The sequence below is a fragment of the Strix uralensis genome, chromosome 5 (assembly GCF_047716275.1).
Source record: "Strix uralensis isolate ZFMK-TIS-50842 chromosome 5, bStrUra1, whole genome shotgun sequence".
NCBI lineage: Eukaryota > Metazoa > Chordata > Aves > Strigiformes > Strigidae > Strix > Strix uralensis.
In genome coordinates, this window is record NC_133976.1 from 34,721,372 (window position 1) to 34,734,607 (window position 13,236).

Below are 13,236 nucleotides of genomic sequence, written 5' to 3' on the forward strand. Positions count from 1 at the left end.
CTGTAAAATGTGCCTGTTGCTATGTTAGAGGAAAAAGGCAAATCAATAATGGACAGTATTTGGTTGAAACAAACCTTTTGTTTCAGCTTTTCCTCCTTCATGATGTAAATTTAGGAGTGATTTTGAATACCTAATGAACTCCTGTTGGTCTTGCACTATAAAACTTTGTCAGGCTAGAAGGGGAAGAGGTCTGATGTTGCCCACTCACCCTCCTGCCCACAGCAGGATGAACACCACTGCTGACTGTCTGAAAACTGTTTGAAAGTTTATAAGAAAGGTTAGATAATGATGGAGATTTCATGGTGTCCCTGAGCAATCTGTTCCAGTCCTTAACTCTCCTAACCATTAAGTTCTTTCTAATGTCTAATTTAAATCTCCCTTACTGCAGTTTAATCCCATTATATCTTGTATCCATAATGAATGTGGTGAATAATTGATTCCCTTCCTCTTTGCTGCTACCTTCTTCACATCTGAAAACTGTATCCTTGCCTTGTCTTTCCCTTCTAGAGAGTAAACAAACCCGCTTCCTTCAGTCTTTCCTCGTAGGCCATGGGGTTTTTTTCACCTGTGATCATTCCTGCTTTTATCCTCCGAGCTCTTTCCATCTGGCTCTTACCTCTTTTGAAATGGGATGTCCAACACTGAACACAGTATTCTAGGGGAGGTCTTACAAATGCAAGGTATGGCAGAAGAACTCTTTTGCATGTCACACAGACAGCATTTCAAAAGACATACTCCAGCTTGCAAAACAAATGAATAAATAAACACAAAACAACAGTAAGATACTACTGACTCAGGTTCAGCTTGTTATTTCATACAAGCCATGATCCCCATCTGTTTGACTGCCGCCTTGTTCTGGATTTGGACAGTCTAAGCTCCTGTCTAAGCATAGTACTTCGTATTTTCTTTACTGAACTGTACCCTGCTTTCTTCAGGCCACTTCTCTTATTGTCAAGATCATGTTGAATTCTAAAGTGGAAGTGACTTCTTCCAGTTTGTTGTCATCTACAAACTTAAAATATCAGTGAAGAGCCAGGAAAAACAATTCTTAAATATTGATATATCTTTCATTAAGAAAACTTAATTCATTTTAGAAAATGGAGCCTTAAAAAAAACTTCATAATTTACTGTGGATTCTTTTCTCTAAGCTGTACTGCATTTTTTGCTGTGTAAGTAATTTACATTTTCCACAGTGCAAGTTCACAGCTCCTGCAAAACTCAAAAATTGTCTTAACATTTTAAGGAACCTTTTCTAGGATAAGATTTGCATATGTCAGGATTTCTCCAAGACACATGAAAACCAAAAGAAAATGGCTATTGGCCAATAAAAATGAGTAACTGATCCACGTGCTTCCCATATGCACACTACCAATGTTTTTCGGATCCTGTCATATGCATGATTGCTCATTTTCTGATAGTTATCAGAAATAATACTAATATTACAAGTCTTCAGTTGGACCACAAGCCAGAAGTATTTTATCAGCTACCAAACAGCTCAGAGCTATTGCCAAGGCTTACTGTATGATCCTCAGTAAGAACTGGCTCAGCAGCTCTAACCACTGAAATTACCTGCATTGTTTTATTCATTAGAGATAAAGCAGAGGTAAAAGAATGAGCACAACCTCTGCTGAATAGTGCAGATCATTAAGCACATGTTAATGAATTGCTTTTAAAACTAATTTTAGAAATTCAAAAAAATGATGGGTAAAAAGTGTCTCATGGACCCATTGCGCTATTGACCTTTAGAAGTGACTTTGGGGAATTTTAGAAAAGTGAGTGTGGTCCATTGGGTTCAGACATGTATTGGTTTGAAGGGCTGGCTAAGCTGCATTGCTGGTAGAGGCTGAGGAGCATGTGGACTACTCCGGTAGTGAGAGCTCTAGTATTTGCTTATATTGATCCAACTCTGTCAAGAAAAAAAGTAAATTTTTTTGGAGATTGCAGTCACTTAACTAAATCAAATCTAGCTAACTCAGTGCACAACATAGCAAGACAAGTTCCCTGGAAGGATATATGATTTGTGGGTAGCTCTCAGAGAGAAATAATCTTCCTTTGAGATATCTGTATGAATGAAGGCAATGTAGATTGTGTGAGAAAGACATCTAAATATTCCTTCTCATGTGCTATGTTTTCAGTCTTCCTTTGGGCAAAAGGAAATCAAAATCTCTTTTTTCCTACTTAAAAATCTGTCTTGTTAACAAAGAGCCAAATCCTTAAACATGCGAACAAGGAAAATGGAACCCAGGCAGAGAGCACAAGCATGCAAACAGGAGGCCCTACTTAGCAATGACTTCTGCTGGCATTTTCAGCACTACAGGTCTTCACCTCTCAATATTTTGAATCTGTGCACGTCCCAAAATGCGTCAGCTTTGACAGGCTTTGGAGTTCAGTGGATAGCCATGCAGACACCTACTCAGAGCCTAGAAACTGACACCTAACTCCTTGGAGAGTTCTTATTTTCAAAATGTGAATCCTTTGGAAATTCCTCTTGACTTCATGCAGAATGCACTGGCAGATGAAAATTACTTCTAAGATTTGGCTAGAGAAGTAGCTGCCTTTACTTGTTTTCTACCAATTTTTTAGCATTCACACACAGTATAGGTGACCAAGGTCAATTCCTCCTTGGCCAACAGTTAGTCAAACTCACGTCTTCCACCTCCAGAAGGGGTCCTAGTCACCCAGCTGTCTTTAAAAAGTGGGGGAGAGGAATGTTCTTCGTCATTCTGGTTGGAGGTATAGTCCTTCCATTTTCCATAAAGGAAATTGGGATTCAGTGGCTAGAAAACAAATACATGACTCTAACATAGTGGCTGGGGTAATCACAGAGGAAAGATGACAATTTCATGTCAGCTGTATCCTCATTTCTAAGCAGGCTGCTCCCCTGGCAATGAAAAAATTCTGCAAGAAGAGCAGAGCTGACTCATTCTCCATGTCACAAGAGCCACCAATTACAGCAGTCCCTTGGCCAACCTCTGCTTGAATACCCACAGGCAGAGAAGGTGTCTGATTCCAGCTCTACCAGACCCTGAGCTGTTCCCATTGGATTTCAGAGGGGTAGGGTGCCAAAACCCAGAAAACACAGCAGTAAGACCCTGTGGGAGACATTGGCCTGTCAGCCTTGCACAGCCTCTGAGAAATAGCTAGTCTTTGATGAAAAACAGGCCTTGGAAGAAAGATAAGAAACTGCTGAATTGTGCCAAGGTGGCAGGGAAAAACAACGGACAGCTGCAACACTGAACTGTGGAAAAGTACTGAACTGTGAGAAGTTACTGCCGTGAGAATAGCGCGTGAATAAGAAGGTGATTGGTCTGCACAGCGTGTGTTGGAGTGGTCTTATGCTGATAGGAGAAAAGGTTGATAGCTGTCTAATTACTGATTTGTTAACTACGAAGTAAGAGCTTTACCGACAGCATCCGAGAGCATAAGTATGTACCATTGTAATGATAAACTCTCTTTTTCTTTCTGGATTTCATCGAGAGTCCGTGCCCCAGTTGCCACAAATGGTGTCCCATGTGAGGAGGCGATAAGTGTGATCAACTTGGATCACTCCGGTGGCAAACCCCACAGAACTTAAGTAGCTGCTGAAAGGAAGCAGGAGCCGGCATCAATCACCATTGCAGTGTGAGCAAGGTGAGCTGTGGGGAAGCGATGGGTAGGTCAATACCCTCGGAAGAAAAGTCAGTGCTTGCACTGATGGAAAGACTGTTAGCTAAATATAAGGTGCATATTAATCTGCATGCCTTGAAGAGAATTTTAAACTGGGTAGCAGCTGCGGTTACTATATTCACTGTTCCGATATGGGATAAAGCAGGAGTAAGACTGTGGGACTGTGCAACCCGAGGGAATGAGGTTGCGGCAGAACTCTTACCAACATGGAGAACTCTTTTTGAGATAATAAAAAGACAAAATAATGAACATGGCCAGGCTGTTAACCCAGAGAATGAGAACCCAGAGGCTGTGCAAGGCTGACAGGCCAATGTCTCCCACAAGACCCTGTGCTCAGGTTCCCTCGTTGGTCAGCTTGAAGCAGCTCCTAGTTTGACATGTCAGCAGTCATGAGTCTCATGACAAACGTCTCAACTTTCCTTGTATGTCTTGCAGGGGTGCTCAGGATCTCACGCCCAGAAACTGAGGGCAGCAACCGAGTCCGTAAGACTTGCACACCTTTGGGAATCCAGATCTGAGTGCTTTGCTGTGTTACTGCCTCAACCTTTTAGCCATATGGGACATCAGCAACTTTCTTCAGGCACACTTGCACCACCAAGCGTGCAGTCACCAGCTATCACACCTTCAGTGGTGTTACCTACCTCTGACCACCTGCAAGGGAGCAGGGAAAGCAGATCTGATCTTAACCGTGTGATTAGAAGAGATGGGTAGGAGACGAATGTCCCGGGGCCGGGCTTCTCTCCTACCTGTCATGTTGCCCATTGCCGTCCTTGTATACCCGCCCCCCCGGTATCACTGACAAGAGCCGCTCTCACACCCTTGCCCCCTCCTGCTGGTACAGACCTGGCCACGCCACTTCTGTGGGGCGCAGGAGCCGCCCCCCCCCCCCCCCCCCACGGAGCGGGGGGCTGGGACACCGACACGGGACGGCCCTGGCCCCACGGCGGGCGGGCGCTGGGGGCTCCGTCCACAGAGCCCGGGACACCCATTTCTGCGGGGCCCTGTGGGCTGCCGGGCGGGGAGTTGGTCCCCTCGGTGCGAGGGACGCTCGGTCCCGCCCGCCGAGCCGGGAGCCCCGCTCCGGGCGGCTCGGTCACGGCGGCCGCGGGCTGCGCACGTCAGGGAGGGACCCGGCATGACCGGGAGATGCCCCCACGCCACGCACGTCCCCACCCGTCATATATAGGGGACGCAGGGGCAACGCCGGCGCCGGCCGATAGCAGCCGTTCCTGCCGGGCAGCGGCCTCCGCGGGGCCATGGCCCTCGCCCGGGCGGCGGGGCGAGCAGGTGCGGGCGGCGGGGCGAGCAGATGCGGGCGGCGGGGAGCGGAGCGGGCCGGGCCGGGCCGGGCCGGGCGGCCCCCTCGACGTCCCCCGACGCCGCCGGGCTCTCCGCAGGTGCCGCCGCGGCGCTGGCGCTGCTGTGGCTGCTGGTCTGCGCCCCGGGAGACGCCGGCTGCCGCCTCCTGACCGTGGCTGATCTCTTCGACCGGGTGATCCGGCACTCGGGCAGGATCCACAGCCTCGCCACGACGTTCTACGCCGAGCTGGTGAGCGCCGGGCTGGCTCCGCCGCCCTGGGAGCGGCTGTCGGCGGCGCGGGGCGGGGGGTGCTGTCGGTGCCTCTTTAGGTTTTTCTCCCCCATAGGAAAAACACTTTCCGCCCCGTGACAACGAGCTGGGGAAGTCCGCTCGGAAGTGCCACACGTCGGGGATGCTGACCCCCAACGGCAAAGAATACGCCCAAAAAATCCCGGTAAGGGGGGACGGCGGCGGCGGGCGGAGACGGGGCGGGAGGGGGCTGCCGCGGGCCCCCGAGGGGTTGGGGGGCTGGGAGGGGTCTCCGCAGATCACAGCGCCTCCTTTCTACCCCTCTGAAGAAAGGGGAAAAATGCCCACAACTCTCTCCCCCCTAACCTGCGGTGGCCCCCCACCCCGGTCGGGCTGAAGATAGGCAGAGAGGTTTTCATGCCTCCGGTGCTTCAGCAGCAGTTCGGATTGAAGAAGCTGATAAATTTTGACCCCAAACAGGTACACATCACAGAGGTATTGCATATGAATCACTAGTTTGTTGTATTTTAACAGCTGTATATGGTTACATATACTCAGATCATAGTTATAATAAGGGTATTGCAGTAGTACTTTGTCCAAATGACTGACAGGCAGACATCCCTTTGATTTTGTTGTGGCAGTCTCTGCAGAACAGAAACTTAGAAAACTGTGCATGTGACAGATAAGTTAAATTAATCAGTGTCACTGCAAAGTACAAAAAGCAATCGGGAGAAAGAAATAATAGTCATTATCTCTGAATTGGTAGGTAGGCATGGGGAAAAGAACAGCAAATTGTTTTAGACAGATGTAATGGCAAGGAGAAAAAAATCGTTATTAGTTTAGAGAAGAGCAGGAAGAGTTTCTTTAGACAGAAAAAAAAAGCAGACTGTAAAGTCGAGGATACAGCAGTGGGAGAAACTTCTGCCTCTAGGAGACAGAGACGAATGTTAACATGGTTGTGATGGAGTGAGGAGCTTCCCGCAAGACATTTAGAAGCTCCCCTGGAAGGGCAATGAGACATGAGACCCTACCTGCTTTAGAAAGCTTTAACCAGTCAACCTTATTTCTGAACTTATATTGCAAGAGAGGTCTTATGGCCACTGAGCTTCTGTTAGAGAAGCAATGGCCCTGACCACCAGGCACCTTCTGGGAAGTGTGCCTGCAGCAAACCTCTAACTGACACAGCTATGACCATGGCCGGTGTGAGGAAACACCTGCACTTCCATACCAGCAAACAGAGATGTCTAGATGAGGCTTCTTGGGCTCTTGAGACATCTAGGAGTTCCTAAAAACTTCTTCAGTAGCAAGTAAGTTTGACAGAAACGTCACCATTTTGCTAATGCTGTATTAGCAGTTTTAGGTATTGCAGAGTTTAGGAGTCTAAGAAAACAAGACAAATACAACTTTTGGGTGGTGCTTATATATAAGAAAATAACCAGAGACAGAATGGCCCTTAAATTCTGAATATTTGAAAACTACTGAATTGCAGATGTAAATCTTAATCCCGCTGAGATTTCACAGTCACACTGTCTAACAGTGTTCATATGACCTGCTGCAAACTAACAGAGAAATTCTTTACTGTTTTAATTTATAAGAGAGAAGAACTAACTCACTTGATACTGAAACTGTTGCAAGCCTGGAAAGAACCACTTTCCCACTTTAACCAGCATATTGAGCACTACCAAGAGCTACCTGATGACAGCCTTAGCAAAGCTAAGCAAATCAGCAATATGGTACATGAGCTGAAGACTGGGGTTGAGAAAGTAACAGAAAAGGCAAGATTTTCTGTGTAGCTTTTATTTATACCAGTCATGTGGCATGAGTGACTTTGAGGGGGGCGGAAATGGCTGCTCTCACTTGGGCTGTAGCCTTAATGCCAACTGAGGCTCTGACCCAGCAATGCTGGACTCCGTTACAGATACAGGAATTTTTCAGTCAGAGGATGTGACTTAATTTATGGATCGACAGATATGTAGATGACAGTAGATTGACATTAGATATGTCCATATGTGTAGAGCAGTATTTTATTAATATGAAATATATGAAAGACACAAGTACAAAGACTAGAGCCGTTTACAGCTTCATATATGAGCCAGGAATGACTTGACTTTTCTAGGGCAGTAGAGGAGATGTGGGTAGACCGTGACAAATACTTAATTATTGGTTTCAGTTTTATTTGGATTTGCAGTCTAAGTAATTCAAGTATCACTGCTGTCTGCTGCAAAGAGCTCCTTCCTAAGGCAACAGTTTTATGCTGGGATAAGTTCTTCAAGACAACAGTGGCATTGCTTAAGTCAGATGTCAGTGACAAAACAATTTCAAACCTCCATTCCAAATTCTGGCAGATGATATATAAATTATTGGATGTAATTTTTTGTTATTTCCATTTCTGTCTTCTCATTGCTAGCTAGAAGTCCTGATCTTTGTATTTCTTGTGCATTCGTATCTAAACTTATTTGGAGTTTTGGCTAAACAAATGAGGGCTGTGTGTCCTTTCTCTGAAATGGCTACACTGCCAAGATGTCAGTTTCACTAAAAAGTTATTAATAAACTAGTATCTTACACTAGTAGATCACCTTTCAGCTTCATGAACACAGGTGAGGAATACAAGTTTTAAAATTATAAGCAGCTCATTACTAGAACAGGAGGAATTGTACCCTGCTCTAAAATGTAGTCCTGATTAGGTTGACTCAGAGCTACAAATGGAAAGTCCATCTTCCAAGTGCAGCCATGGTTCTGGGCTAAAATGGCCTTAAAGTTCAGAGGTATTCAACCTGAAAGCTTGACCTGTGTTTGCTTTGTTCTGTGACTGAAGCAAGCCATCAAACTCTAAACTAGCTACACAATTCTGGTATATTCACCTGATTTTATTTTTCTAAAACACCTTTGAAGGAATTACTAAAAAGGAAAGCTTTGAAGTTTTGACCTCTATGTACTATGGGCATACCACAAGGTAGAAATATAATTTTAAAAAATAAGCAAACTATGTAAATGCATTCAAATATTTTGCAGCCATAAGATGCTAATTCTAAGCTTGGCTCTGTTGTGAAGCTCCTACTCGGAGAGGTGATAACAGTCTGCAGAGTTCACCAGGTTAAACAGCACTGGTGAATGCTCATGTTAGAAACTTCCCTTCACAAAACTCATTAAAATAAATGGCTAAAAAATCTCAAGACTGATTTGCTGTATTACTTCAAGAGGAAATAACGATTACCAAACAGAGGTTCCTCTACTTAAACTCAGTCTGAGTTATACCCCAGTATTCTTGCATTGCTAGTAGATCATTTCAGGCTAGTCTAGTGGTTGTATCGATACTGTTATGATAAAAAAACAATGTTGTTCTATGTAAGGAGCTTTACATATATGTTCAATAAGTATGTGAAAGGTCTGGAGTCAAACAGCCCAACATAGTGATGCCTCCATTAACTTCTGCACTAGTATTTTAAAGATTTGTTGTACATGTAGTTAGGATTTGTACTTCTTTTCCTGTTTTCAATACAGATGCAGTCAATGGGGATCATCAGCAATTCATTAAATGGAATGGCATCATCTGAAGCCACTGGCTTATCAATTAGTAATGAAGCAAACATGATGAGTGACTCTGACTTTATTCACTGTTTCAGAAGAGACTCCAATAAAGTACAAAGCTACTTAAAAATTCTCAAATGTAGGATTATGCCAGAAAATAGTTGTTGAGTTGTAATCTCTCGACAAGTAGTCTTCAGCATATTGTTTATAAACATGAAAAAATAGAACTTATAAATTATCGCATCTACAGTAATTTTAATAGGAAAGTGGTTTTAAAATTCTTTGGCAGCTACTTGACACAGTTGACCTATGCAGATGAAATATTAAATAAAGCGTCATGTGGGTATGTGGGTTAACGCACCAGATAAAAAGGAGTACGTTAGCAGTAGACAAATGAATGTCCTTGCACGTTACACCGTGACAGATGATATTATGGCTGATTCACACAGTTTAGATATATAGATAGTTGAAAGTGAAATTCAGTTTGTTAAACCTCGGTACAAATACATCTATATACTATCAATAAAGTATATTTTTATATAAAAAAGATTGTTTCCCCTCATTTCTACATACATACATACCTGCAGAATATTGCTTAACACTGAAGAGTGGTATTGCTGTCGATCAGTTCATGTAACGGCAGAGCCCATGGCAGACTTTTATGTTCACATCATGCTTCTCACTAATTTCTATGGGCCTTCACATGTGCCCATAAGATCTAGTTCCTAGCACTTTTATTCATTTTGAATGCTCTTTTGTATCTGTAATGGCTTTAGTGATTTCAGGGGAAACTCCTAAAGAAAAAGTTTCTATATGAAAGATAAGTCAGAATTCTGGTCCAAATACTATTTCAGTCTGAGGGCTGAGCATGGCTGATGTCACAATAGATCTCTTTCCCATAACACATGCTGACACAGGGCTTGGGTTTTACAGTAATGATGACAAACTCCATAGCAAATAAAAATCTGAAAGCTGTCAGATATTTTGTAGCAATCACGTATTTCTAGCAGTGCTGATGGCCGTTTATAAAACAAACCATCTTTGCATTCAGATCCTAAATGAGCCATTTGAACAGGCATTTATAATCAACATAGATTTACTTTTAATATTCTTGACTATTTCATCCCTGAACGCTCTTTTTTGGCCTCCCCTGATTTTGATGGTTGTTGACAGTAGCTGGAGCTTGGGCTGCTAAGAATGGAGAGGAAAATGCTGATGATTATTTAATAACGATATTGGATTGGGGCTAGAGAAACTCAGCAGGAAGACATTTCAAAAAAACATTTATGCAGAACAGAGGAACAAACTTTTCAGTTACATCTCCATAACTGCTGATATCCTCACATATCTACTATCTAGTAGCCAGCTGATGCGCTTTCTCAGCTAGAAGCTGTGAGTGCTCACCATTCACATCTGGTCCCTGTAGTGCCAGGTACGGTAGAAATGCGACGGGTTATATAGTGCCTGCGCTGAAGAAGTTACTAGCTGCAATTCCTGAAGCAGTAAGGCACTACGGACACTTAACGAAACAGCAGCATTCATCTGCACATTTTGAAGAAATTCTGGAAACAAAACACGGCTCCGAAGAGAATAAAGGCAGTCTCCTCTAGGCAGAGCCACAGAGGGCCGCCCTCCCTGCCGGCACCTGTCCGCAATCACAGAAGTTGATGTAGCAGTTAACAGCGACAGCATTTCCCCATCACCCAGCGCGGCCGCAGCCCGCTGCCGCGGCGTGTCTCCTGCGCCAGCAAGGGACTACTGCTGTCCCCGAGCTGCTGCCGCTGGGCCCGTCACGGAGTGAGGGGGTAACTCCGCCACCTCCCGGCATCGCACACCCGCAACAACTGCCCGGCATCGGCACCGGGAAGTGACACACACCGACGCGTTACCGGCCCCGCCGCGGCTGACGGCAGGAACCGCCCTCCGAGACCGGCAGTGTCCCGCACCGCCCCCGGCCACGCCCCCGGCCACGCCCCCCGGGGCTGACACGCTGCGCTCCGCGCTGCCACTGGGGGGCGCCGCGGGGCCCCGCGGGAGGCGGCCGTGGCTGTACGGGAGATGGCCATGTCATCTCCCACTGCTCATCGCCCTCTACAACTGCCTGAAAGGAGGTTGCAGAGAGCTGGGGATGAGTCTCTTTAACCAAGTAACAAGTGATAGGACAAGAGGTAATGGCCTCAAATTGCGCCAGGGGAGGTTTAGACTGGATATTAGGAAGCATTTCTTTACAGAACAGGTTGTTAGGTGTTGGAATGGGCTGCCCAGGGAGGTGGTGGAGTCCCCATCCCTGGAGGTGTTTAAGAGTCGGGCTGACATAGCGCTGAGGGATATGGTGTAGTTGGGAACTGTCAATGTTAGGTTACTGGTTGGACTGGATGATCTTCAAGGTCTTTTCCAACCTTGATGATTCTGTGTGATTCTGTGTGATTCTCCATGTCCCCCTGGCCGGGAGGTGGCCATGGCCCCACAGATGGTGGCCGTGGCCTGGTGGGCAGGAGGTGGCCACGGCCCCACGGGTGGGTGGTGGCTGTGGCCCTGTGGGCAGGGGGCTTGGTGGCTCTCAGAGCGAGTTGCAAGGTGACTCGGAAATCAACCATAATGGCCACTAGGAACTTCCACTGCTGGGAAGACACCCCAGGGGTTGCAGCTAAGGGTCAGGTGGAAAACATGGTGTAGGAAAACAGGTAAGTCATGGTGTAATTTCCATTGGTGGAACAACCTGTTTCTGTTAACTTTCCTTGTCAGTCAAATAAATTTAAGAATTAAAAATATCTCTACTGTTCTTCAGACCTTATTCTGTGAAAACTTGCAGGATAACCCCAGACATTTGTACAGTACAATTCATTTTTTCAGTTATTAGAAGTTGCTTTTGTACATCAGAGATTTCCTCATCATAACTTTTCCATTTTTTCAGAATGACGAAGGATATGACAGAAGCTCTCAGTGGCTGAAAATTCATTTTGTTCCTTTCATAATGTGCTAGATGGTTTTGATAGTGTATCTTGAATTTAGACTGAATCTGACATGTGCTGATGTTTGCATGATAGATTAAGTGACAGATGTCACTTGTAGTTTAACTCTTATCTAAAACCATGATAGCAAAGCAGAAACAAACGGAAACACTTCTTTGAACAACATGCATTAACATTCAGCTACCTTGTATAACAAATGTTGACATGGAAAGAAAAAATTACTTGGGAAAACGTAAGAATTCCTCAAGGGTTGGATGTTTATAAAAGGTGAAACTTCTGGGCGTCTGGGTGAGTACTGGAGGATCACTGTTGAGATGTTGCCTTGTGACATCCCCGTCCACCATGCCCAGCTGCACTGTTTAGAACTGCAGCCAGTACCTAGAGGAAACCAAGGAGTGGGAGTTGCCATTTTCTGGGCATTAATTTAGGTGCAAGCCCCCATGGAGAGGATCCCAGATCCAGGTTTACGTACCTCAGTTTATCTGACTCAGCAGCAGTCATCAGGCACATAACTCAGAAGCATGGTCATTAAAGACTTCCACGTCAATGGCGATTCTGTCCACTGTGAACCTTTCTCTGAAGGGGCTTTCTGGTCTCCCTGTGGTCCAAAGCCAAGTCTCAAGTTAATTGGACCCTAAATGCTCTCAGGTCCTTTCTTAAGACACAGAATTTACACCTAACTTGCTTGAAATCGGTTTGTCTTTCCTTCTAGTTTGTGAAAATCAGTAACAGTCTTGTTGGTACAGGATGCCGAAGCATGTTAATGTTCTTAATTTATGTCACTCTTTTGACTGTAGAATATATATTGTCAGAGGAGCTGTGTGGCTACAGTGATAGCAACTGGTATTTAAAACCCAGTACTAGTAAATCACAAAGGATAAAACAAATCTGATGTTTTACTGCAGCTGAGGAGTGACATTTGACCATTGTACTATTGTTCTGACACTGAAGTTAGTTTTTGTGCCTTAAAGCAGTCCTGTTCTCCTCAGCAGATCATAACTACTAATTCCTGTTTGGCAAAGAAGCAATAAAAATGAGAGAACTTTTAGAAAATTGTTTCATACTATAAATCTGTACAAGCAAAGTGCAAGTGCTGACACAGGTGTGGTCAGCACATCCAGCTGTTAGCAGTGTTATATGAGGTCCATGAAGGAGCTGGCTGGCCTCTCATGTTCACAGTCTCACAGTTGTTTACATGCAATAAAACGTGACTGTGGCTGTGCCTGATGTAGACTGGCATAATCTGCACCATGTGTGATATACCTTTTAAAAGACCAAGAGCCAGACCTAGAAAAGGAAATCAGCACCTTCTTGTTAGGTATCAGAGAAGTTCATTTGAGTGCCTGACCTTAAGAATAGACTTTCAAGGTCTGCATTCAGACCTATCTGGAGGATCTCCAATAGGTGGGGTGAGAAAAGCCTCCCCTGTTCCCGAGGCTATTTGGTTGGGGAGCAGGATCCCTGTGTAAGCAGCACAGCCTGAGGGAACGGGAGTCTGCAGCTCAGGTAACAAAGCGAGTA

The 13,236-nt window shown here is 45.1% G+C and overlaps 1 protein-coding gene across 1 annotated transcript; it reads left to right on the plus strand.

Moving 5' to 3' along the window:
* Positions 1-4,922: 4,922 nt before the first annotated feature.
* Positions 4,923-8,911, plus strand: LOC141943704 (prolactin-like). The gene is made up of 5 exons (XM_074869358.1): positions 4,923-4,953; positions 5,064-5,215; positions 5,313-5,420; positions 6,811-6,990; positions 8,717-8,911. The coding sequence occupies exons 1-5, from the start codon at positions 4,923-4,925 to the stop codon at positions 8,909-8,911; spliced, it is 666 nt and encodes a 221-aa protein (XP_074725459.1).
* The last annotated feature ends 4,325 nt before the right edge of the window (positions 8,912-13,236 follow it).